Here is a 27,950-nt window from a genome sequence, read left to right as displayed (position 1 = left end):
GGCGGTGGGGGGCAGTTCGTGCGGGACTCCGGAGCCGACCGGGAGGCTCTGCGGGACCTCGCCCGACTGAGTAGCAGAGGCACCGCCCGCGCCCCGCCGCCGAGTCCGGACGATTCCTGCGCCGCCCAGGGGAGCGAGCTCCGAGCATCTTGTGGTGCGGCCACTCCTCGGGGCCAGGAGCGGGGAAGCCGAGTGCGAGAAACCCCCGGACCAGAGCTCAGCCTCTTCCCGCCTACCGAATCATCATGACCCACTTCAACAAGGGCCCTTCCTATGGGCTCTCGGCCGAAGTCAAGAACAAGGTACGCCTGGGCAAGGGTGGGGCGGGACCCCGAGGCCAGAGGTGGGATGCAGGGCGCCGCCCAGGGGACCCTGGGACGGGGGTGGCGTGGGCCGCGCTTCGCCCAGTGCGCCTTGTCTCTGGCGGGCTTCGCGGAGAGATGTCGGGGCGGCGCGAGAGTCGCCGGGCGTCCCCGACCTGTCCCCGGTTCCAAGCGCCGCCTCCCGGGCTCTCTTCTGGCTTTGTTCCAGCGCCGCGGGCCGGGACTGGCGGCGGGCGGTGGGTTCCCGGGCTCCTGGAATCCCGCAGCGCCTGCCTTCGGCTCCAGGAGCGGGTCTGCGGCCGCAGGACGCACCCTTCCGGGAAGGGGGCGCTCCTGCGTGGTCATTCGCCCTTAGGTGGGGTCAGTCCGCGCGGCTGGGGACCCAGCGAGCAGCCTTCGCTACCCGCTCCGGCCCGGGCTCCTGGCGGACCCTGAACCTTTTCTCACTCCAAACCCCAGGTCGAATTCAAGTGCGCGAGTAAAGTTAGGCGGTTACGTGGCCAGACTGGGTCCCCCATTGTTCCTCGCCTCTTCCCGGGTGGGAGACCGCTGAGCATCCCACGCACGGACCTCAGGGACCACCGGAAGAACGGGAGCCGTCCAGAGCCCTTTACGGTCGTCGAATACCGGTGCCAATTGCTGCTGCTTCTGCGGGAAGCGGAGACAAAGCCTGAGTGCGCCGCTTTGGGAATATCTGCTGTAGACTTGAGATTTATTTTTATAAAACACTGAGAAGTTTGTAGTACGTTAGACTTCAACGATATCAAGGAAATCTTTGTGGGTTGCTTTTGTTTAGGGTTTATTTGCTGAGGCGGGCTGTAGTTTGGAGTGATTGGGCTTTGGTAACGCTCGGTTCTGCCACTTTGCCCAGCATAAGAATGCGTTGGGTTTATCTTTAGTACTTTCGGTCTGGGAAAGAGATGAGAGGCGTCCCCCTCCCCAAATCCTCTCCTTCCTTCCTCCCTCCCTGCATTCCAAGCCCATGACATCAGGGGTTTCTGGGGGGAGAGAGCAGCCAATCGGCGCGGAACTGCTCACAGAACGCTCATTGTCTCCTTTCTGCTGTTCTGGCCAAAGCGCCACAAAGGAGGGCTGCTGTGGTTTAATTCCCATTAACCTCCCGGGAGCCGAAGCATGTCAGGATTGCCACCGCACCGTCCTACCGCTTGTAGAATTCACTGGCATTGTCAGAGCTGTAACATCCCAGCGTTGTGGGTGTACGCGCTGTGGAGTGAATTATGTAGAGGCCATGAAGCGCACCATTGTCATACCCCAAGGGAGAATTGTGGCTCTTCTCACCCCGTTATATAGTCTCCAGATCATATTATAATTCAGTTGTTAATAAGTTCTAAACAATCTCTGAAGCAAGGAGTTGATTTTAGTCTATGTATCCAGAATTGAAATTTAGATCTTTTACCTTGTCAAGTGTGTTACCCATTTTAGAAAACAATTTTCTGAACATTTTTGTAAAGAACAGAAAAGTGAGTGGTTTGTGTATGATTGATTACAAACCCCACCAATTGAAAACTTGCAGAATATTTTTCAGTTCTTTCCAAGGTTTGCAAGCGGAGCTTTAGGAATCCTTTCAGAGGACTCAGCATGTCCAAACTGCTGGATGTGATACCCTGGCCTGGCTTGTGCACATTAATTTTAATTCGCCCTTGTGATTCTTGGCTGGCAACAGTTGAGTCTCTACCTTTTGCATTGTAAATGAGGCACTGATAACTTTGGCAGTCCTTTTAGAGACTTACTTTTCTTGGACGTTAATATCCATGTTAATTTCTTTTGGCTGACTAATGAAGCAACTTCTGCCCTTTGCCTACCTATCATTGAGCAGACTGAAGGAAATGCGTGGACTGAGGCTAGATCATTGTAATTATTATACGTTTTTTAAAATAGTAAAACCTCAGCTTTCAGAACCTTTGGAAAGTTAGTTTTAACTTTAGGTTTATATAACTGGGTTTATCCCTTTAAGCATCAAACCATCCTTAATAACCTCTTTCATTTATATGGTCCTTTCATACAGTATTCTTTCATAGGAAGTCTTTTATATATATATATATATATATATATATATTTATTTATTTATTTATTTATCTATTTATTTTTGGCTGCATTGGGTCTTCGTTGCGGTGCGCGGGTCGCGGGCTTCAGTAATTGTGGCTTGCGGGCTCTAGAGTGCAGGCTCAGTAGCTGTGGTGCACCGGCTTAGTTGCCCCGCAGCATGTAGGATCTTCCCCGACCAGGGCTCGAACCCGTGTTCTCTGCTTTGGCAGGCGGATTCTCAACCACTGCGCCACCAGGGAAGCCCCATAGGAAGTCTTTTGATCTCAGCAGTAGAGCAGCCCTCTGAGGATTCCTGGGATTATCCAACATCATTTACAAATCAGGATGCTGAAGCTCAGAAAGATGGGATTTGCTCAAGATCACAGAAAAATGTTGGACTATTCTAAGAATTTAACTCTAAGAGTGATATCTTAGTTTAGTGAGGTACTTAGGGATGTTCTGCTACATGTCACTATTGTCCACCCTCCTCCCCGCTATTTTTGCTGTTCACCTGTCAGTTCCTGGCATCATGATTATTCATTTAATGCTGTTTTAATCTCTTCTGGGCTTGGAAATCAAATATCCATGTTTGCTAGTCCTTTGTATGAGATACTGCATTTCAATTGAGGGCTCAGAACCACCAGATTGAGTGGGTCTATGGAACGTGATCTTTGTCATTGCTTGGTTTGGACACCTTTTGGTTTCTTCCTGCTTTTTCTTTATGTATTGCATAACTGATATGTTGCTTAAATATTAATTTTTTTTCTTAAAACCTCATTAACAAAGTGGGAGGAGGTAGTGTGGAATGGACCTTGGAGTGATGCAGATGTGGGTTCTAATCCCCCTTCTGCCACTTACTGCCTTGAATGATGTTGGGCAAATTATTTGGTATTTCTATCCTAGTTTCCTAATCAGTAAAATGGGGGAAGTGATAGTTACCACCTCTAAACTCTGCATTGTTGAGATGTATCTGGCTTGCAGTAAGTACTCAATGACTATGTTGTGGCTATTAGTTCTTAGTAATAGAAAACTAGTATTGGTATTATATTTCTTAGACTTGTATGTCACTGCCTCTTTAAGTATTCCATTTCTATTAAAAAAGCCTTTGGTCTTTTTATATTTGAATTGAGGAAGTATTTGATCTTAGATAGTTTTAATTAGTAAAATTTCAGGGAAAAGTCAGTAAATTTAAGATACTTGTTTGATAAGATAATAATACCTGGTAGAACGTACAAACTTACTTTTTTTTAATAGGCAAGGAGATGTTTGAAAACAGCCTAAAAAAAGTAGAATCCTTCAGCCTGCGATATAATCAATATGTCTCTAATGACAAGAAAAGGATCATAACTTGCAATCTACAAAGACTATAATGGAGTAGAAGGTCAGGGAATATATAGAAGCTGGTGTAGATAGTTCAGTGAGGGATGGAAACACTCGTAAAGTAGTAAGGTCTTACATGTATCATACAGGTTACGCCAGGCCCTTGACTGCATCTTGGGGACCAAAGTTAAATACCTCTGTGCCTTATAAGCCATGGAAACATGACAGGTCCCAAAAGGAAGCACAGCATTTCCTGACACTTGGCTCTGAACAAGATGTTGGAGTCGGGTACTTTCTTGTAGAGCTGAGGATGCAGTGAAGCATACCCTCACCAGTCTTAGAGCACATGCTGCCAGGAGCTTTCTTACAGGTCTCAGGGAACGTGGAGGAAATTAGCTGTGGGGTGGGAGTGGGTGGAGCTGAAATGATCTTACCTGGGCATGTTTCTTAGGAGGAGTCTAACTGAGATACTAAGAAGAATAGAATTGGAATGCACATTCTAACAGTTTCTGCTCCCAGGGAATGTCTGATTTGAGCAAAGTAGCTTCTCACAGAATCTTGGTTTCAAAATGGTACCCCTCAACAGATAAAAACCATTTTGGAAGGCTAATAAGCCTTTTAAAGTCTTTACTAAAATTGCAAGTCATTGAAGAGTAAGTTAAACAATCATATAGTAATAATTAAATAGGACCAAATGTCCCATGAGGCCATGCCGGCCCACCAGCCCAGTGCCACTTGGACACCCGGTCTGCTCTGCGGATCATAGTAACCCCAGGGTGTCTGTGGACTCCTGTTGTAAACCTTATCCGAAGATGGTCTGCCTTGTTTTCTGCTAGAGGAACAGAATCATGGTAAAAATATATTGATGGTTTTAGCTTTAGCTTTTTTTTTTTTTTAACTTTACAGTTCAGATATAGGTTTTTTAAGATTTTTTTCATGTGGACCATTTTTAAAGTCTTTATTGAATTTGTTACAACATTGCTTTTTAAAAAATTAATTAATTTATTTTTGGCTGCGTTGGGTCTTCTCTAGTTGTGGCGAGCAGGGGGGCTACTCTTCATGGTGGTGCACAGGCTTCTCATTGCAGTGGCTTCTCTTGTTGTGGAGCACCAGCTCTAGGCGTGCAGGCTCAGTAGTTGTGGCTCATGGGCTGTAGAGCACAGGCTCAGTAGTTGTGGCTCATGGGCTTAGTTGCTCTGCGGCATGTGGGATCTTCTCGGACCAGGGCTTGAATCTGTGTCCCCTGCATTGGCAGGCGGATTCTTAACCACTGCGCCACCAGGGAAGTCCCTGCTTCTGTTTTATGTTTTGGTTTTTTGGCTGCGAGGCATTTGGTATCTTAGTTCCCCGACCAGGGATCGAACCCGCACCTCCCGCATTGGAAGATGAAGGAAGTCTTAACCGCTGGACCGCCAGGGAAGTCTCCAGAAATAGGTTTTTAATTCAGAACTTTTTTATTGTTCCTTTCCACCAGCAGTAAGATCTTGGTCTTATTCACTGATGAGATATATCAAGATCTATATTTTAGAATATAACTTGGCACATAGTAGATGCCCAATAAATATTTGCTGATTTAATGAATTTACCCATCAGAAATAGATTTTACCATCTCTAGAAACTGGAAAGTAACCATGTTTGACAAGTCTGTGTAAAGGAATTCTGTGGTACAAGTGTGATGTTTTTGAAGGACATGGTGATTTTTATAGTTTGCTTTTCTTGAGCAGTTTCTTTTATTAGTTAATATTACACTGAAAACTTATCAGTAAGATAATTCCTTCTTTGTTGCTGAAGTTCTTTCTTAGACTCCCAGATTAGGGAGGAACAGTAGAGGCTCCTTCTGCAAGGCTCTGTCAGATGCATCTCCCAAAAGACCTCCTTCGAAGTGGCCATTAAGCCCGCCAGGGTACCGTGCTCCTCCTGGTAGGGATGTGCCATTGTGGTTTGCCTGCTTTTTTGGTTTGTTTTCCTGTCTTGACCAAAACAGTTAAAGAAATAGACAGTTTGCTGAATTGAGAAGGGGTACCATGCTACCTCTTTAAAAATACTCAGACTGGTCTTCCCTGGTGGCGCAGTGGTTGAGAGTCCGCCTGCCGATGCAGGGGACACGGGTTTGTGCCCCGGTCCAGGAAGATCCCACATGCCGCGGAGCGGCTGGGCCCGCGAGCCATGGCCGCTGAGCCTGCGCGTCCGGAGCCTGTGCTCTGCAACGGGAGAGGCCCGCGTGCCGCAATGAAAAAAACAAAAACAAAAAAACTCAGACTTATTTACTCTGGAATAGTAATGGGGATCATTATCAAGCTCGCTATCCTGTGATCTACAGCTTTTTACACTTTTTCCTTTGCCTCTGTTCTTTAAGATTCCAAAAATAAGCTTGACAATGAAGACCTAGCTGCTGCCATCATCAAGCAGAGGCATATCCTCTATTTCCCTATGCCTTTTCCCCTTCCAGGTGGAATCATGAGGTTAGTGAGTGTCTTCTTTTCACTTAACAGTATATCGAGAACCACAGTTAATATTATCTGTTACATTAAAAAAAATTTAAAAAAAGAAGAAGAAGCACAATTGGATGGTTTTGGTTTTTCAGCCAATTATGACCATTATATCTAAGAGAGAGAGGAAATGTTTATTTCTCGTCTCAATATGACTAGGTGGTGGAAAGGAGCTTGTTCTTAGAATTTTCCACAAGTTTCATTTTCTTCTAGGCATTAGCCTTCTATAGCATATACCGCGTGCATTGGCTTTCCTTAACTCTGAACTCGTAGCGATGGTGGGCTCTTAGCTATTATTCATATGAACTTGTGCTCAAGTTTTTGTTAAGGGTTTTTTGAGCCTGGGGTTGATCCACACTGTTTGTGGAGCCTGAAGCTTATATAGTTTAGGGTTTATCATTACAAAAAGTACAAAAGAATTTTGCACATTTTATAAAAACATGACCATGAGAAGCTTTGTGAACTTGAAGATGTCGGGTAGGTTCCCTCTAGGTTCCTCTCAGTGAGAAAGTAGAACCTGGTGGCCTTGGAGACTGACTGGGTTGTAATCTTGGTTCTGCCTCTTACCCTGTGACTTTGGGCCAATAACCTGTCTGTGTCACATCTGTAAAATGAGGATGTGCTAGTTCCAACCTCTGTAGGGTTTTGGGGAGAAATAAGCAAGATAGACAATCCACGTAACATGTTTCAAATAATGCCTAGAACCAAAAGTACACATTATGTAAATGTTAGCAATTGTTCCATTTTGCTCTGCTGGTTAGGTTCAGTCCCGTGTTCTCCTGATTAATCTTCTAGATTTTGAGATTATCGCCAGGACTTGGACATTCAGGCACGAATCTGTTTGTACCTGAATGAGGCTTCTGGCAAATAGGGGACTAAAGAGCCAAGCAGTACCTCTCGATTTCACTTCTGTGTCAGGACTGTGATCTGCCCCCAGAGTCCTGATCCAAGCCTCCTCCCCCGGCAGCCTGTGACGCATTTCTGCAGTGAAATCCCTGGGTCTCTCTCCCTGTTCTCACTCTGTCCACATTGCCCACAGGGCCACGGACTTCTGTGTAGAGCTAGAGGCCTTGTTTTCTGGGCATGCCATTACTTGGGTTTTTCTTCCTAAGAAGTCGATTTCTGTTAGACAAGACACATCTTTCATTTCTTGGTTCAGACAGGGCTCGTATTCCTCCACAGTGGACTGATAAACATGTTTACCTTGTAGTGTTGTCACTGGAGCCTTCAGTTTTCAATGGTCTTTGCAAGGGTCTACCTAGACCTGTGCAGACCTGAAGCAAGTCCATGAGTAGAGAAGCCTAATTCCTGGCTTTCCCCCGGGTGGTAGGGAGGGAACTTCTTCCTTCCTCCCAGGACCAGGAAGCTTCAGGGTGTGAGCATGGGCACTGCTGGGCGGGCATATCTGCAGTGGGAAGGCCAGGAATTAGGGATGTGAGTGCAGAGAAAAGAGAAGGCCCTCTGGGCTGGGAAGGACTCTTCTGGGCAAGTCATAAGCTAAGCATTTATGGCCCTTTTCCTCTCTTCCCCCACACATTTTCTAGGGGATCCTAGCTGCTGAGTGGTGGCTAGGCATGCTGACTATGATATCATTGTTGTTTCTTCTGTCCCCTTCTCAAATGTTTGCACACTAATCTTTCTTCATTATCTCAAGCCTCCCTGCCTGCTTAGCGCCGCAGAAGGCTCTACAAATGGATAGAGAGAGTGCTTTATCATTGCAGTTTTCCCTCCTTCCTTTCGTTTCACGTGGGAGGAAATAGAGAAAATAATCAATACCATGTGTAGTGAGTCTCTCATAATTCAAACATGTGATTCTACTCTGGATGCAAAAATAGCTACAGCAATCATACTTACAATCGAGTATAGAAATTATACTTATATTAAATAGCATATTTTGAGCTTGTTGGAGCTCTTAGCAGCTGAGCTGGAACCTTAGGGCTGCTCTTCAGAGTCCACACACAGCCAGATCTCTCCCCCTGAATGGACATGCATTTGTCTCTTCTTTTCCCTTTCTTCAGAGGCCTGGATGTTGAATAAACCCCCGTCCCCCAACCTCACCTCGGCCACACACACACACAGGCGTGGGCTTTGCCAGCCGGGCTTTCATTCCTAAATGTCTTCCTCTCTGGGCTTCGTTTTTCCATTTTCTTTTCCTCCTTTCAGTGACAACTCTGCTATTGACATCCTCTTCTGCAGTCAGTCTTACAGCATTTTCTAAAACATGCATGCGGTAGGAAGCTACTTTTTATAGGGGCCAGGGGAAGAATTAAAGTCTGAGGCATCTCTGCCAAATCTCTCTTACTGTGAACTTTTGAACCATGCTGGCAACGCCCTTTGAGACTACAGATTCCGGGGCTGGTTTGAATCAAAGCCACAGCAAGTTCACGGTGTATCGGTCTGCTACAGTGATGGTGGTGGTGGTTACTTTTGGTTGCACTCTCATTTCTCCATGAGTTGGAAGGACTTTATGTTAAGCCACAGTGTCTAAGCCACCACCCTGTTCCTGGTTCTTGATCCTCTGTCTGCAAGCGGCGTAGTTGCCCGTGCTATATTCTCTGTGTATAGCTTAGAGTTCCCATCTCAGTTTGGTTAGAGGGGTGGGGTGAGTGGGAGAACGTCCAGTGGTGGAAAAGCCTTAGACTTCGGAGCCAGACCTGGGTCCGAATGAATCCCTGCTGAGCCCATGACCATGGACAGGTCATCTCTGCATGAAGATGATGCATCTACCTTGGGATGCCACCTTCCTTGCCTATGAGAACCTCTTCTCTTTTTTGATCCTCATTTTGTGAATGAAATATTTGTCAGGAAGAATGCAAACCGTACCAAAATATAAAAGTAAAGAAGTGAAAGCATCCTGCATCCCTTACCCCTACCCAACTGCTTGTACAACTTTAAATGTCATTTGAACATTTTAGAAAGTGAATTATAGTTTATTGTGTGGATTTCCACTATGTATTTATTCATTACTTCCCTACTGGTGGATATTATCTTAAAACGTGCTTGTGCAGAAAAGTGTGTAAGTTTTGACCTAACATTTAAATGTGTTTATAGGTATTACCAACTTGCTGTCTAAACAGTTGTATAGTTCCCACCAAAGGTTCAGAAGAGAAGGAAGATCTCTTGATGTTAAGAACAAATAAAACTATCAAAGCAGCCTTGTCAAAATTCAAGTCACTTGCTTTAGTTCTTTATTTTCAAGTCTTGAGTCAGTGACATTTGTGACCTCTACGCCATCTGTCACCCCCACCAGACTCAAGTGGGAGTTGGCAATGAGATGAGGCCAAAGAATGGGGCGAGGGCATCTCTTATAAATTATATGATGAGATAATTTTTTAAATAGAAAGCTCAGACAGCATCACAATGATCTCTTATCAAAATAGCTATCAAATAGTAGTATCAAGTAAATGGTTTTTATGGTATATTGGATTTGAAAGAGGAAATCTTTCTAGTATCTGGACAGAAGTGGCCAGCAAAGTGTAGATAGAAGGTTAGGGGTGGACATTTATTGAGTTCTTAAGATTTATGTAAATTAAGTCATTGATGCTTCTCAGCACCCTCTGATGGAAGTGCTATTAATGATCTCTGATTTACTGGTGAGGAAACTGAGGCATGGTGGAGATGGAATTCTAAACAGCATTCAGTTTCCAGAGCCCATGCCCCTAACCATTTTAATTTGAGGCCAGAACTCGGGGAATCGGCATCTTTCAGGGGAGGAGGAGAAGGCAGACCAGAGAGGGAAGCTCCAGGTCCTTTAACAAGAAGCCAGAGGGAAGAGAGACGGGAGGGGGCCCCAGGAGTGCTGCAGAGAGGCCAGGAAGAGGAAACAGCCCACTGGACTTGGCCACAGAGAGATCACTGGTGACCTTTTAAGAGATCGTTTTCAGTAGAGCAAATTTCCGGTGGGGGTTAGGAAGGAGTACTAAGTGAGGAAATGGAGAGGTTTGTCTTGAAATAAAAGAGAAACAGGACCGTGTTTGAGGCTGGCAGCAGGTTCAAAGATGCACTTGTTTCAGACAAGATAGGGGGTAGTCTGTGCCCACTGACGGACCAAATAAAGGAACGGCTCGATACACATGGTGGGTGGGAGCAAAGCAGCAAAGAAGCTTCTTCACCATGAAGAGTTGGGAAAGGAAAAGGAAAAGGACCAGGAAAACAGGACTGAGGTGGATAAGACATCCCCCTTTCTGTTGCAAGTGCCGTGTTCCTCTTCTCATGGAACCACTCATGTATGATGGCGTATGCAGCCAGGGGTAGGAGGAGAGGGTCCAGGCCAAGGTCTGCTCGTGGAATACACTGTTGATTCAGTTGCTTCTCTCCGCTGAGTCCTGCTGGGGCCCCTTTGCAGCCTGGGTACCGCTGTCTCCTCAGTCCCTCGGCCCTTGACCTGGAAAGGATGCGAAGCTGGGCTTATTTTGTTCTTTGTGCTTGGGTGTCCCCTAGCAAGCCTTCATGACACCATGTCCAGGGGACCGTGCAGTGCTTCCAGAGGCACTCACTTTCTCCCCGCCTTTCTGTGCTCTCAGATGACATTACAATCAGGTAAAATGTGGAGTTAGTTTTTACTGTTGAGATGTGGAGAGTGCCATGTGACCCCACTGAAATTTCACACCCTCTAGTTTTCATTGGGGAGAAAACAGCAGTGATATCTAGCACAGTTAATACCTCTGTAAGACTCCAGTGAAACCTCTCCATCCTACATTTAAAAGGAGGTGTTTCAACTCTGTTCTTCGCTGGTTGGATAAAGCCATCTCTCCTATGGGCAGACTCAGCTGTAGTAAGCAGAAGAGGGTCCCCAAGAGGAGCTCCAGATGTACTGAAAGCTGACTGAGATGCTGGGATCTGTTCCTCCTTGACCTCCTTTCCACCCTCATCTCATCAGTAGTTCAGAGTCAGGGGGCAATGTGTGTTTTGACTCTGTTCTGGGGTAGACAGCTGGGAGCACTTGGATGAATGTGGTCAGTGGTCTGGGAGCGGAAAGGGTTTCCCAGTTCCAGAGAGATGAGATTGACACTTGGGACAGTGGGGGTGGATTTCATGCCTTCTTCCTCAGGTCATAATGGACTCCAAGACATCCTATGAAGCAGACTTGCCAAGTAATCGATGAGGAATGAATAGACATTCCCAAGCTACAAAAAGCTACTGCCATGATATTCCTTATAATTATGGAAAAAGAAAGGAAGATTTTCCAGTGCTATTCACATGCCCAACTCAGATTATTTAGGAGGCATCTAGAGTCCTGCTGAGGAGACAAGTGTTGAAAACCTGGATAGCAGCAAAAAATCTGGTGGATACCTGCAAATACTGTGATGAGTGAGGTGTAGACCCTTAAATATTCTAGAGGTGAGGCAAAGCAAACAAAAACTTGGAAGAGCATCTCTGTTTTCCTTTATCTCTGGGGGCTTTCGTTAAGATCCCCTTTCAGCAAGATCTCTACAGTGACATAAAATTCAAGACCCAGCCGGCCTCCTTCCCGAGTGAGAGGATGCCCTCCAGCAAGCTTTCTCATGGGTCTCCTTCCCACCGTTGCTGCATTGGCACACGTGCTCTCTCCACTCCTGTGTGCCTCTCTGGTCGGCTCCCTAGGATTTCTGCGTTTTTAGCCGTGGTCTGCCCTATGTGTGGCATTCAGAATTGCTGTATGACTTCCATCTAAATAGTTAGATGGTACTAAGCTGTTTCTCCTGCCCCCAAAGTCCCTTCTAGGCCACATGTAGCCATTCCTGGCTGACCAGTCTCTCACGACAGGCTGTGTATGATTCTCCTAATCTTTTCTGCACCCAGTTTGCTCCCTCTCAAAGCTGATGCCAGTTTGTAAATGTCCCCTTTTAGAGTGTGGCCCACAGAATTGACTACTAGGGTACAGTGGGATTATTAACTAGCTCCTTTGTTTGACTACAAAGCACTAACTCATTCTGTTTTGATCAGTGCCATCATCTGGTGAGGTTGTTCGAAGGGGGATTCCAATCCTTGCTTTGGCAAGCTGATTTTCTGAGTCTAGAGGTGACTAATTGCCTAAGATTTTATAGTTCACATACTCCTCTCACACCTGTTTCATTTAAATAATTCTTTCCTTGATTTCCTCATGAGGCTGTTTCCATTGAACAAATAAGATGAGCAATAGTATTTTATAAATAATTGTAGATCTGTGCAGACCAAGATAGCATTAGCTTTTTTAGGCTCACTAAGTAAGCATTACTAGTTAGTTCTAGAGCTTTGGACAGGATTTTACATATATCTTGAAGAACTTGTTTATTAAGCGAGGATCTTTCTGAATCTGAATTTTGTTTCTTTTTAACTATTCCCAATTTATTTTTTATAAGTTTATTAAGTATGCCCAATAGTTTCAAATTGTTAGCTACCAGAACAGAAGAGCACAGATCTAAATCTAAGCCTCCGGGTACACATCCCTAGGAGCTCCTCCTACCTTGACGTAGATCAGCACAGTGAGCATGGTTGTTCCTTCTGACCAGGCCCTACTTCTAGGGTTACGAAACTGGACTTCAGGAGTGCCATAGACATAAGGGACTTTTATCAGAAAGTAAAACAGATATGTCCCTAGTGATCCATCTAAGATGAGATCTAGGAGATGTGACGCCCATAAAAACCAAGCATTCAAATGCAGATGCCTTTCCGTAACAAGAGAGATCTTTAGATCTGTGGCATTTCCCTAGTCTGGTAATACTATCGGTAAATAAAAAATCATTTACTGAGTACCCGCTATGGGTCAGGCTTGGGCTCTACAGGTAGAAAGATGAATGAAGCCTGTTTTGACCTCAAGAAGACATAGGCAGGTGTTCTTGGATATGCCTCACATGCCTACCCTGGATCCTGGTGATGACTGCCCTGCCCCCGCGAGTGCACACCCTCTCTCTGTAGTCCACTCGAGTGTGACAGCCAGGTTCTTCAGCCTGTAGTGGAGACACCCTTGACTTCGGGTGGGAGTGGGGAGGAGTGGGCCCACCTCTAGGTTCCTGTTACTACTGTTTGCCAAGATTTCTCACATGGTGAGCTATTCAATGTTCACCTCTTTATTAATCATTATTTCTGAGTCTAGATTTTTCTGGGAATCCAGCCTCTATGATTACTTCCTCATTGTTTAAGTTTCAGCTTTCAAAATCCACCTTTAACTATGTATGTTCTAAGCTTTGTAGTCTGATGGTCATTTTCTAGATAGAAAAGACAAAGTTGACCTTCTGTTGTTTCTGCATTTTTCCTACCATTTGTTAGTTATAGTATTTGCTTTAGGCACTGGACCAACTCCTCTTAAGTTATTTTAACACCTTTCATTTCTTGTCAGTTTCACAGTATTCATACGTTGAGTCATAGTATCTTTGTATTTATTTGACTATACATGTTTGGAGGGAAAAATTTGTGCTGGTGCCATATGCTGATACCTTGATCCGAAGATCTGGCCGTACCTCTCAGAGAAGGGCCAAAATTTAAAATGCCGTTAGACGTCACTCTGGTTTACCCCAGGCAGATGTGATTTTCTCTAGTTTTGGAATATATAGTCATTTCCTCTCAAATATTTAGTAAGTTCATGCCATAGAATGAGTCTCAGATTCTATAGTGAACTTGAACAAGGCACGCAATCTACCTTGCCATCAATGTAAAGTGATTTTCTCTAGAATTCCTACCCCCTACTTCCCATAAAATACAAACCCACTTTTAATTTTTTAAATTAAAAAAATGTTTTTCCAGTTTAAAGAAAAAATGTATATTAAAAATACAGTTGCTCTCTGATCCCATTCTTCCTTCCCTGTAGAAACTGCTGTCTTACATTTGGTATTTACCATTCCCACAGGATCTGATTTTAATCCAGTGTTTAAAGTTGATGATAGTAGACTGAACATTTGTACTAGCTACTTCTTTTTTTTTCTTTAATTTTATACTTTTTTATTTATTTAAAAAGTTAAAAAAATTTTATACAATTTTTAAATGTTCCTTTCCATTTACAGTTTTTACAAAATATTGGCTGTATTCCCCATGTTGTATAATACATCCTTGAGCCTATCTTACACCCAGTAATTTGTGCCTCCCACACCCAACCCCTAAATTGCCCCCCCCCCATAACTACTAGTTCTCTATGTCTGTGAGTCTGCTTCGTTTTTGACAAACTCACTTTAAAAAAAAATAGTTACTTCATCTCTTTCACCAGCAGTAATCTGGAAAAGAATGAGAATTTGGGATGCAAACACAGGCAGGAAGGAGAGTGGAGATGTGTAGTGATGGGAATGGTCAGTGGAGATGGGCAGTATCTGAGGTGAGCCTGTCTGTGGTGGAATGCTTTTTGAATTGTAGACAGTAAAGGGAACAGGTTGCGGTGGGGTTTGGTTCATACCAGTTCCGTGCTCAAGCTGATATAAATGGCGAGTGTTAATTCTGAAGTGTGTCAGGCACTGAGATGGGCTTCCTCCTCACAATGGCCCTGGAAGGAAGGAGACAACTTGCAAGAAATGAGGTCACCAGGGTTAAGTTACTTACTTATGTCACTCTGGAACTGGGAACACAGTTTTTGGAAGTTTTCGAAGTTTGACTTCAAAGCATGTGATCTTTGGTCTGTTGTATCCCCAACATGAATACTTAAAAATTTGCAAAGGTATTTTCCATGTTTGGGGGATCTCTTGGGGGAAGGGTTTAAGGCAGGTCAACCCTGTTAAAGCCTGTTCATTCTCTTGCATGAGATATCAACCAGGACAAGTGATAAAGCAAAGGAAGGGAAGCGGCATCTTGATATTTCAGATGGAAATTTACTATTCATTTCTTGTTTGAGTCTGTGGTGGTCCCAGTCTTTCTAGTCTCCCCTTATTTTAAATACCCTATTTTATTCTTTTTTTGACGAATGTCTTAAAACACCTTATTTAATATTTGTCTCTTTCCACTAGAATGTCAGCTTTTAGGACAGAGACTTTGCCTTTGAACCATGCCTGTTACAAAGTGGCCATTTGAATGAAGGACAAAAGGAAGGAGTAATGCAGAAAGAAGTTGAAGGAAGAGTCCAAGACTCACAAGGATCACTTGAAAGAGAGGGAAGCTGACACTGAATATGATTTTACTTAGAGAGTTTGGGGTAATGCTGGATTCTTCTGGTGGCTCAAAATGGCGTCTAGTGAGAGTTCAGGCACGACTGACATTTGGGGGACACTCTTGTAACCACCAGAGACAGTAACCTGTCTGTCTGCTTCAGGTTTTAACGACTGCTGGGATAAAAAATGTATTGTGGGAAGGAATATAGAGGAAAGACATGTCTTAATTCTTTAGCAGATTCTACAATATCCTGGGTGTCAGATAGTTCTGGTACATATATGATCATCACTCTGCCTTGTGCCAGGTACAGCCCCATCTTTCTACTAAATTGCATCTTGGCCAAATGCTCCATAGAACAGTGTGGAACAGCACTGTTTGGGTCAGTTTGTGGAGATGTTTTTGAAGCTCGGTTTCCCTCATTACTCAGTATCCCCTCTTAGGGATTCTGCGAGGGAAGCTTCTCAGACCTCAGTGCCAGGCAGGGCTGGGCAATTCTTAACAGCCAGAAGGAGCGGGCTTTTATCTGATCTAGTGTCTCCCTTTACTGCTAGGAAGTTTAGGCCCTCAGGGCTTGTGTTGTTGAAGGGGATCTTTTTCTAGTGCTGTTTTGTACACGATTCACTATAAGACATGTGCATGTGGTCTGGAAGAAGACTTGGCAGACAGGACAGGAGCTTACTTCTGGGGAGGTGGGAAAGGGAGTAGGATTTGGAGGAGGGGTGAAGAGAGACCTGTACTTTTTTACTCCGTCTAGTGTTTCTCAACTTTGTTTTCCGCATCTCTTTCCCAAAGAGTCTTTTTAGACGTTTTTCCTAATTGCCTCCCGACCTCCACGAAATTTAAAACAAAGGAACAGAGTTTGTTGGGGAGGGTCACAAATTATTGTAATATCTAAGGTGCTTTTCACTCCCTTGGGGGGCAGTATCACCCCACTGAGAACGCGTGCTCTACATACTTATACCTGTTTAATTTTTTTTTAAAAAGTGCTATGGGGCTTCCCTGGTGGCACAGTGGTTGAGAGTCCACCTGCCAATGCAGGGGACACAGGTTCGAGCCCTGGTCCAGGAAGACCCCACATGCTGCAGAGCAACTAAGCCCGTGCACCACAACTACTGAGCCTGCGCTCTAGAGCCCGCGAGCCACAGCTACTGAAGCCCACGTGCCGCAGCTACTGAAGCCCGCGCGCCTAGAGTCCATGCTCCGCAACAAGAGAAGCCACCACAATGAGAAGCCTGTGCGCCGCAACAAAGAGTAGCCCCCGCTCACCGCAACTAGAGAAAGCCCGCGCGCAGCAACGAAGAGCCAACGCAGCCAAAAATAAATAAAATAAATAAATTTACTTTTAAAAAAAGAGGTCCTCAACAGGTGGCCTAAAAAAATAAATAAACAAGTGCTATTTTAGAAATCCAGAAGAAAGGCCTTTGTACTGGAGGGTGACTCCAGACTGGTGCTCTTAGCGGTTCTGAGGAGAATGCAGGGACGAGCAGAGGCTGCAGCCACTCTGGGCATGGGCCCTGGGCTCAGAAGCACTGGATGGCAGGAGATGGTCAATCCCATCAGATGCCCTAGAGGCTTTTTTCTCAGTCTTCATTTCTTTGCGTTTTGATTGTATTTGCGGTGTGTGGGGGGGGGGGCGTTTGGTGAGCTTTAGCGAGAAGCCCCTAGCAGGTGTTCTCAGTGATCGTACAAAAGTCATTTACAAGCGTGTCTTGATGTGAGAAGAGTTGGGAGGCCCCGCTGCAGAGAATTCGTGGGTGATTAGGCAAGGAGGCAGGGCCATGTGAGGAACAAGGGGCTGCTGTGGACTTGAACGCACCAGGCAGAAATTCTGAAATCCACTTAGGAAGGTCAAATAAAATAAATCTTAAAGACTAGTAAAGAAATGAATGTTTTTAAACAACTTGGAGGAGTGATTTTTAAACAGACTGGAGTGAAATTTCCATGAGGTATTAATGAGATAAGATTAAGTAATTTTTGAAGCTAACTTTCTTGTTCTGAGGAGGAAATACCAGCATTTACTTCCTGCCTGATGTTCAGTAATTAAGGCTTTTTAGATGAAAATAGTAAGTAAAGTTTATTGGCCAAAGCTTACATTTAGGTTTTTTTTTGTTTGTTTTTTGTTTTTTTTTTGCGGTACGCGGGCCTCTCACTGTTGCGGTCTCTCCCGTTGCGGAGCACAGGCTCCGGACGCGCAGGCTCAGCGGCCATGGCTCACGGGCCCAGCCGCTCCGCGGCATGTGGGACCTTCCCGGACCGGGGCACGAACCCGTGTCCCCTGCATCGGCAGGCGGACTCGCAACCACTGCGCCACCAGGGAAGCCCTTTACATTTAGTTTTAATTGCTCTCAGTCCCTTGATTTTAAAAGAGGTGTATAACAAACAATTTAAAAATAACCTGTGTAAAGAATATAATTATACTAGCTTGGGTTGTATTCTAGTAACTTCTAAAGGAAGCTTATGATTTCTGTATCCTATAGAGCAGAGCTGCAGGCCAGAAGCTAAGAGACAACTTGAAATAGATTTTTTCCCGAGATGATTTTGAAGAATTTTTTTCTTTTTTAATTTTGAACTTAAAAAAAAAAAGGACACATTCCTAAATCTGGAATTCTATTTAGCTGACGTGACTTCAGAAAGCTCACCTATTAGCAGTATTTGGGTAGAAAAATCCTTGCTGCTCCTTCACTTAAAGGAAAACTCTAAGTCAAAACCAATAGTTATATGATGTGGAAGCATACCTAGTTTTCATTTTTAGTTTATCACCTGGGCTCTTGGCTTTGCATGTACGTGCTTAAGAATTTTTTCTGTGCATGTGCTATTACGTTGTCTCAGAGACCGAGTCAGTGAGCCACCCAGAGCCCCACATGTAACTAGTCAGAGTCAGAGTTTGAACCTGGGTTCATGTGAGTCCAGTCCTTGATTTTTCTTTCATCATTCCCTTGATTAGAACAGTGAACAGAGGAGATGAAAATTCTCCCTGGCGTTCCTACTTGGATATTTCATGTTAGATCTGTAATCACTCCGTGGTTTGGGGCACGGCACCGAACCTGTCAGAAACATTTTGAACAAAGGAAACATAAATACGCTTTTATGCTTTTGGTTGAATAAAAATGGGTCTCATTTGGTTGAGAATTACCACCACCACTAACCACCCACCCCAAGAAAGACAAAACTCCTCCAACGTAACTTCCAACTCTACATTTGAAAAAATGAAGAGAAAGAATTTCTTTACAATTTTTGCTGATTGACCAAGTTATTTAACACACAGCTTAGAATGGGAGGAAACCTAGTGCCCTTATTCAGCCAGCCTTCCTGTCGTACAGACAGGAACTGGTTCAGAAGTGAGACGAATGAACCGGTGTCCCATAGCAAGATGAGGGGAGCCAGGCTCTAGCCAAGGCAGAGCCCCTCCTACCCTAGCATATTGTGTTTCTTTAGATTTATTGAAATGCATCTCCTAGTTGAGAGTGCTTTGCTTTTGAAAAAACTTCAACTCACTCTTAGATATTGCTTTTCATAGCTGATGCTTAAGGAGTACTACTTCCTACTTTTCTTCCTTGCCTGTGCCTTTCTGTTTTCCCCTACCCCCACATTCATATAGAGATAATTTCTTTTCCTAGCCACCTAGAACAAGACTCCAGTGTGAAAATATAGCCGTCTTAAAATTTTTCTGATGTATTATTTATCCATTTTCTAAAGGTGCCGTATGTAAGTGGATGTGTTTGATGTGTTGAGGAGGTACATTATCCAGGACTGTTGTCTGGGGTGTAATAGGAACGATGGCTCCCTCCTGCGCACCAGAGGCTGCGAGTCCCTGTGGCAGAAGCTTCGCACATCAGTACCTCCTCCTTCCCTGTCCACACATCCAGATGCCAGTGTAACTCAGACTGGCAGGAAGTCAGAATAGATGTGCGATTTTTAGGGGTTGGGGGTCCCGGGAGCAGGAAATTAACACATTAACATTTTGCCTGATCTCTCTCATAAACTAACCTCCAAGCCAAAGCTTGATCCAGGAAATATTGCACAGTGTTAGTTATCTTAACATGAAAATATAAACGCATTGAATTTCCATTTGTGATGCTGGTTAAGTAAATCTACAGCTTAAATAAATTACCCATTATTCTTCAAAGGTGTAGAGCCATTTCTCTAACTTGGAAAGCAGGTGCACACGGTGAGGACTTGCTGTCTCCTTAAATGACACAGCACTTAGTGAAGTCATTTGCCCTCTGGTGAAGCAGAGGCCCCTCCTCCACACTTGGCGGGGGGCAGGGAGAAGGTTTCCTCTGGGACTGGGGTAGACTGGAACTTGGAGGGCCTCTCCATGATGAAAATGTCCTCATGCCATCTCATTTCTTTTGGTAATTAAACCTAATCGTGTGTTACAGAAGCAAACATTTCTACTGATTATTTCCATTTCCAGCAACGCTGCAACCCTGCAGCTGACTCCTAAGCTCACCATGATTACTGTCCCCCGGGCATTGTCTGTGTGTTGTTGGCACTTTGACCTGTGCTAATGAAAAGAAAAATGACACATAATCTTTCCTTCTTCCCAGGTGTGTTCTCCTTAGCAACTCTGATTGACAAGGACTGACCCTGGGACAAGGAACAGCATAATAACTTGAGCATGTGATCTTTAACAGTACTTAAATTGTATTATTATTTTTTTGATTGAGGTTTGTGGTCTTATTATGAAGGGATCTTTCAAAACCTGTGTTTAGCAGGTATTTTTAGCATGTATGATAGTAAAGAATCTGTGTTGGTAATGTTGCCTTTATCGTAGAATTCTGTAAGTAAAGAGTTAACTTTTAATTTTATTAAATGTTTGGGTGTTGGATGCAATGCTGGCTAGGTACTAAGGGTCCAAAAGTGAATCAAATGCTTTTCCTTCCTCTGAGGAGTCTAACATGATACAGACTATACATAAGTAGAATTTCAGTATTCTAGTGTAAGTACAATAATTATTACAAGGAAAGCGTGTATGTGTGGTGTGTTTGTGTGTGTGTGTGTGTGTGTGTGTGTGTGTAGGGTACAGTGTGTATTTGGCTCAATAGAAGGCATAGAAACACCAGAGCTTTCCAGGCAACAAAACTACTAGACTGGTAGGTATTGCAATACTGTGTAAAATAGTTGGATGTATCAGAAACCTGCCATTCTCACTCCCTCTCACTCTTTTTTGGAATGTGGTAACTGATGACTTAATCTTTAACATTTCCTGTGGCTGGTGCAATGTTGTAATACACTATTAGCCCCTGTCACTTCCTGTCCTGTCATGAATGGGAATCTGTTTTATCTTGATCCATATTTTCTCCCCCTCAGTCCCATCTTCCCTCCATGTGTTGTTCAAAATTTGTATGACACCTCCTTAACCAAAAACTTTTATTAGTTACTGAAGCTGTAATGGTTAGGTTCCCCAGTGAACTCCAATGAGTGTAATTTACTGCAGGTCACAGCTGTGGTCTTCATGGATAATTAAAGCAGAAGAAGCCAGCAGTTTTGGGTGCTTTAGTGAAACTTCTAAAGTTAGTTGACTTGTATTTCAGATTGCTTCCAAGTATGATCATCAGGCAGAAGAAGATCTTCGCAATTGGATAGAAGAGGTGACTGGCATGAGCATCGGCACCAACTTTCAGCTGGGTCTAAAAGATGGCATAATCCTCTGCGAGTAAGTTTTGGTCCTGATGTGGCCACTCTTCCAGTCCTTTCCACGGGCCTCTGTCTTGCCCACCTTGCCACTCCAGGGTGTCAAACCTTGATATTCTGCACATGTTTTTAATGCTTTCCTTTACTGATGTCAGAAGAACCAACTTTACATTCCAGTCCTTGTTTGTTGTTCCAATAAATATGGTACCACTTATGCTTTTCTTTTCAGACTCATAAACAAGCTACAGCCAGGCTCCGTGAAGAAGGTCAATGAGTCATCATTAAACTGGCCTCAGGTAACAGCCAAACCTGGCAACCCCTGATTCCAGTCGGTTACTCTTTATGCAGTGAGAACTTGATAACAATTTTAAAATAGACATTTTAGCAGAAATTTGTGCACATGACTATATTGTTTTTTACAATGTTATTTTTAATGTTTCCATAATTACTTACAATTAGTTCTGTGACTATTAGATGTTTAGCTTAGAAGTTTTCTTATTATGTATTTAGTCTGTATACTCTCAGAGAGGATTTGACTCAGCTTACACAGAGAAATACAACCTATGGTCTAGGTCCTAGAACATAGGATAAATGAAGGAAAAAGCAAGGAATTTAACATAACAACTAAGGGTTGACTGTAGAGCACTGTATTAAGCATAGTCTTAGCTCATGAATGTGTATGATAAGTAAAATTGGATATTTTGTCTTGAGCATATGCTTTGAGTTATGAGGATAAACATTTAGTAACCACACATTTTTTAAATTAAAATTTAAACATAATAAATTGTGCATTAATATAATTTCGTACCTTTTGACAAAGAAAATTCCAGCCCTGGATAGGTCAGACACAGAATTCTTTAAAACATGTGAGGAAGATTTTGACTTTAAAGAACTGAAAAAACTTGACTGCTTAAAAATATTAAAAAGACCATTATGTGACCAACTATGAAAATACGCTTCCTTTTCCAGAGAGGGCTACACTTACCATGTATCTGGTTGAGAATCTGGTTGAGAATCCTTGCCAAGTAGCTTTCTTCCTGGCATCTTGTACCTAGTCATAAAGCCTTAGAATCCTTAGATAATATGAATGTCAGTATTTAACTCCAAAAGTTGTATGCTTTTTTTCTTTATAGTTGGAGAATATTGGCAACTTTATCAAAGCTATTCAGGCTTATGGTATGAAGCCACATGACATATTTGAAGCAAATGATCTTTTTGAGAATGGAAACATGACCCAGGTTCAGACTACGCTGGTGGCCCTAGCAGGTCTGGTACGTATATGTCTTTAATGACTGGTTAAAAAATTCCCCACTATGTTGGTGATTAATTGCATCTTTGCTCTCATAGGAGTTCAGACTAGGCAGGGAGGAGCCTGTCTCTTCTGTAATTATTAGCTTTGTGGAAAGGCTGCTGACATTAGCTGCCTAGTACTGGATAGCTTAATCAGAATACTCATATTTCAGAGGTCTGGGGTGTTTTTGAATGGCTTTAGATGTGTTTTTACCCCTAGCTTGGGTCTTAAATGAAACCTTCATCTATGGACAGTATCATTTCTCTGTTGTTCCTTCTGTAAAACTCTGTTGGCAGAATCACTAGTTAGTGTGCATATTTCTGTCTAGGCTAAAACAAAAGGATTCCATACAACCATTGACATTGGAGTTAAGTATGCAGAAAAACAAACAAGACGTTTTGATGAAGGAAAATTAAAAGCTGGCCAAAGTGTAATTGGTTTGCAGGTAAGTAATGTGGTATCGCATATCAGTTACTTATTCAATGTCATTAATTCTTACCATGCAAAGCATCTCTCATAAGTGAGGAACAGATAGATATACTATAGTGTATATTTAGGGATGGATCTGTGGTTTATACAATTTATGTCCATTTAAAGCCCATGAGACGATGATGGTTTTAGAAGAAACCTCAGGCGTGCCATCTGACTTAGTAATTGTTTCTCCAGGAAATGATTTTTTTTCCTAATTACATTGTCCTATTTTTTTAAGAAACTATACTTTATACATTCCTAAATGTTATTGACCAAATGAAGCAATTTTAGAAAACCTCAATACCATTTTTTTACCCTAGTAAAGCATGATTTATCAGTCCTGCGGAATACTTTGTTCAGGTATTTTTTTCCCTTCATGTTGTTCCCCTGCAGAGTGTCACAAAAACACCACTGCTAAATGCCTAATATGCTAAGGGCTTTACTGTCTGATACCTGCCGGATACAGTGCCTCACTGTTGACTGAGTCTACATGAGTTGTATTTATTTATTTATTTCAGCTTTACCGGGGTATAATTGACATATGGATTTATTTTTATACAGTACAAAATCATGTCAGTGGCGAGAAATTGGAAACCTGAATTTCCAAACAGTAATCGGTTGTTTAAATTGTGAGAGCTCCATAAAAGGAACTAGTAATGAAGAAAATGATATACAAGAGTTCAAAGATTAAGGAAAACAAATCAGGTCATAAAATATTGGGTTGGCTAAAAAGTTTGTCTGGGGTTTTTCAGAAGATGTTATGAAAAACCCAAATGAACTTCTTGGCCAACCCAATACTATATAGTCAGTGTGATCCCAATTTTATTTTTTAAATGAACATGCATATTTTTGTATGTATATCTATGTGTATCTGGATATGTACACAGAAACATAAGCCTAAAAAGCTAGATGGTTGGGCTTCCCTGGTGGCGCAGTGGTTGAGAGTCCGCCTGCCAATGCAGGGGACACGGGTTCGTGCCCCGGTCCGGGAAGATCCCACATGCCGCGGAGCGGCTGGGCCCGTGAGCCATGGCCGCTGAGCCTGCGCATCCAGAGCCTGTGCTCCGCAGCGGGAGAGGCCACAACAGTGAGAGGCCTGCGTACCGCAAAAAAAAAAAAAAGCTAGATGGTTATACACAAATCTTTACAATGAATGTCTGAACGGTAGGATTTCAATGATTTTTCCCCTCCCTTCCTTTTTGCTTATATGTGCTTTTTTTATCTTCTCCAGTCACAGGTTTGACTTGTAGTAATAAAGTTTTCCTTTAATAAATCTTGTTTTTTAAGGAAAAAAGACCAGCAGTAGAAATCTGTCCCCAACCAGTAGAACAAGGTGTACTGGTTGGTCCTGAAGCCATGTTATTCTCAGTGGGGAATAAAAGTTAATTATTATTCCTCTGAATATTACTAAGTTCAGATTCTTCATTCTGCCCCTGACTCTGTCTAGTGACATGAGAATTAGAGGAATAAAATGTGGTTCTTTTCACATGAAAATGTTGGTGATTTTAATGAAACTTAAGCCCTTGCTAAGCTGCCAGAGAAGACACCTGGCATTTACTGTCACACTTTATGCAAAACATGTTTGGAGTAGAAAAGCATGTTGTTTAGCCAAAGATTGCTCTGTCCCTTTAAATGGCTGAAGCAGGTACCCATAAATTTGGTTATTTGTGCTAAAGAGGGTAGGGGAAAGAGTTGGAGAGGAATTCATAATTCTGCCATTGTAATAACTTTTTGTGTGTCTGTCCTTCTCTTTCTATGTGCATGTTTGTATCTGATGAATTATGTTGTGAGGCTTTATATCCAGTGAAGTTTTTGAAATTTTCCTTTTTAAAGTGAGCACCTTGAAATTTATTTGGAAAAGCATAGATTTTGTATCTAGTTGACTGCAACCTCAGCATTGGAAGGGACTTGTCAATTGCGTCCCTTCTAAGAAATCTTTTCAGTAGAACAGAAAGTTTTGTTTGTGTCATATATATTGTTGACTTCTGATAATTAGTGATTTTATTTTTAACTTAAAAGATGGGAACCAACAAATGCGCCAGCCAAGCAGGTATGACAGCCTATGGGACTAGGAGGCATCTTTATGATCCCAAAATGCAAACTGACAAACCTTTTGATCAGACCACGATTAGTCTGCAGATGGGCACCAACAAAGGAGCCAGCCAGGTAAGCAATACCTTTTTGTACTTGTTTCAAAGAGTACAAAAGGGCTATTTAAATTCACACTTACCTTATTAACTGAGTCCAAAGCAGTTATTTTTTGTACGATATATATATATTCCTTCAGGAAAGTAAGATTTGCTGAGAAAGCAAAAGAATCAAAGGGCCTTTTCTGTAGCCACGCAAGTATGGTGTGGCCCATGGCTTTTATTGGCAGTTAGAACAGCTGGCCTTTCTACCTAACCAGAAGAAAAAGATATGTTTGTTACAGTGTTCTTGTTCCAAATCCAAGTGAATTGCTCATTCTAATGCTTCTTTTATTTTTAAAGAAGCCCTCAACTAATTTGGTGGGTAAAATTATCTGGTATTTTACAAAGAACTCTAGCTAGCATCATGGGAAATGTGTGAATCTAAGGAGATGGAAATACAGCATGGTGAGAATGCTAGTATTCTACCACCACACAAGATGGAAGTATTTCCTGTGAAGAATAAATAGATCACCAGCACCTCGCAAGGTGGTGTGCACATAACCATATCAGAGCGGGACATGTCTTACATCCAACAAGAGTGGGGATAAAGTTTGAAAAAGCTTTTCATCATGACCTCATGAGGTGTGGTGTTGTTGCCCTTCATGGAATATGTCCTGCCACACGGGGCACTGTCTCAGAGCTGCCACTCAGGTTTGCTTTTTTACCGATTAAATCTGAAAGCATGTGCTTGGCATAAGTGGAGAAATGAGGTGAGTTACAGTACCCTGCAAAGGAGGGGAGTGGGAGTAGTTGTTCTGAAATAGCTGGCCCTTTGGTGTCTCAGAGCCTTCTGAAAGACTGAAGTCCTTAAGGACTGCTCAGCATAATTTTTGTTGAATGTATTACAGACTTTTGAAGTTGGTAACCTGGATAGCGTGTATGGTCATAATAGGCATTCAGATGTAGCTTTCAGGTATGCCAGCATTATGCTTTGTTTTTATATTCGTTATGTCCAATCTTCTTATTCCAAAGTAGGTAGTATTGTCTCCATATTGCATCTGAGAAACCTAAAACTAAAAGTAAGTTAACTTGTTTGAGGCCACATAGCAATTTTATAGCAGAGCAAGGATTTGAAGTGAGGGCTGACCTTAGCTTGAAAGCCAGTGAATATTGCTTTATAAGAGAGTCAGCATCAGGATATTTTGGTAAGCTAGCTTTACCCCTGAACCGAATGAAAGTTGTGAGTGTTCACATTCGATGGGAATTTCATAATTTAGAAAATACAAGAAACAAGAATAGATTTCAGCTGCTGTTTTAACTTTTATACTATGTTTTAATACCAGGCGGGGATGTTAGCACCGGGTACCCGAAGAGACATCTATGATCAGAAGCTAACATTACAACCCGTGGACAACTCGACGATTTCTCTACAGATGGGTACCAACAAAGTCGCTTCCCAGAAAGGGATGAGTGTGTATGGGCTTGGGCGGCAAGTATACGATCCCAAGTACTGTGCTGCTCCCACAGAACCTGTCATTCACAATGGAAGCCAAGGAACCGGAACAAATGGGTCAGAAATCAGTGATAGTGATTATCAGGCAGAATACCCAGATGAATATCATGGCGAGTACCAAGATGACTACCCCAGAGATTACCAATATGGAGACCAAGGCATTGATTATTAGAGTCACAGAGGAGCTCAGTATTTAGCCCGTTGTTTTTATTCAGTGAGAACCAAGCTAGCCTTGAGTAAGTTTTATCTTGTCTTCCTAAAACACTATTATGCTTATTGTACCTAAAGGAAATACTGCCTTACATACATTCCTTTTTCCTTTTTCTGCCTCTTCCCTAAATAGTTGCCTTTTAGTGCTGTAACAGTTAAATCCTACAGCATAACAAATAACTCACATATGAAGTAAAAAGGAATACTGTGAAAGGGGAGTACTCTTGTACAGTCAATTCTTTTATTAAAGATCTATGCATTTTTACAATCCTCTACTTAAATTGGTATTTTCAAACAATAGGAAGCTTTTTTTTTTTTTACAGTTTAGTATCTGGTTTCTACATGGAAGACTAAACTCATGCTTATAGCTAAATGTGGTCTTTGCCAACTAAATTTAAGATGCAGCATTTTAGAAATTTATATATCAATGTTTCTACAGTATTGTTTGCTAAATTTTAAATAAAGTCCTGATCAGTGTGCATTTGTGATTATATGTGTACTCATTCTTACCTAAGCCGACAAGATCTTTTCCGAGTGGTGTTTCGAAAGGAGCGTGTACAAAGCTGGCCTGCAGACATCGAGGTCTGGGGGGTGCGTTTGCTCTTCCTGTTTGTGCCAATGTATCGATGTAGAGTTGCTCTGTTTTCTTCCACTGTATTTATTGCTGCATTTCTCAGCATAAACTTATCCCATTGTATTTTTTATAAATAAATATTTTTTTTGAACATTCCTATGAGCCACAGGCTGATTCTTTTCTGGCTAACTTCCAGATGGGTAGAGTCAGATTTTTTTTTTTTTTAAAGTATTCTTTCCCAGGTACTGTTAAAGATACTTGAACATTTCTTTACTGAATCTATACACCAGTGCGCTGAGTACTTGAGAAAGGAGGCTTAGAAAAACGAAGGCACCTGCCCATTGCATACAGGAAATGCCAGCCGGGATTCAAACTATCATCTGACCTTTGCTTATTCCATTGTGACTCATCTGCCTCCAGTTCATTCTAAATCCAACTTGGAATAATCTTAAAATCATCTTGGGGAACATTGGTGGGGATGGGGTGGGTGGATTTTATATTCATATTCTAACGTGAATAAATATTAAGAAACATACTGGATCAGGAATAGGACACGCTGTTTCATAATGAACTAGGATTTATGGTAGGAAGTGTTAGCAAAACCTAACCTTCAGTTATGATCTAGAGGAGGTCAAAGAGCTAAGTGTTGTAATGATAAAAAATTCAATCGCTAACACACTTTTTGACATTTTCTCAGCCAAGTGATTTCCTCTGATAGCACTGGTTCTATTAGGCCTTGGGGGTGAAATGTGCCTGCTTGTTTTTTGCTGAGGCAGATAATGAGGACATAGGGGTGTTTGATGAACCCACAGGAGCGCAGTTGACTTGCTCTTCGTGCTGCAGTGACTAAGGTTAATGCCTCGGAGAGACTGCTCTGTTGTAAATCCTTTTCCTAAAGGAGACTGTCAGAGCTCAACTAA

At 42.7% G+C, this 27,950-nt stretch overlaps 1 protein-coding gene across 1 annotated transcript; it reads left to right on the top strand.

The window, feature by feature from the left end:
* Positions 1-21: 21 nt before the first annotated feature.
* Positions 22-27,185, top strand: CNN3 (calponin 3). The gene is made up of 7 exons (XM_082614626.1): positions 22-302; positions 20,743-20,864; positions 21,072-21,138; positions 21,976-22,113; positions 22,462-22,578; positions 24,624-24,770; positions 26,077-27,185. The coding sequence occupies exons 1-7, from the start codon at positions 246-248 to the stop codon at positions 26,416-26,418; spliced, it is 990 nt and encodes a 329-aa protein (XP_082470752.1). The 5' UTR covers positions 22-245; the 3' UTR covers positions 26,419-27,185.
* Positions 27,186-27,950: the final 765 nt, after the last annotated feature.

Source organism: Mesoplodon mirus, assembly GCF_964341445.2.
Source record: "Mesoplodon mirus genome assembly, chromosome: 3".
Classification (NCBI taxonomy): domain Eukaryota; kingdom Metazoa; phylum Chordata; class Mammalia; order Artiodactyla; family Ziphiidae; genus Mesoplodon; species Mesoplodon mirus.
This window is presented reverse-complemented; position numbering and strand designations above follow the sequence as displayed.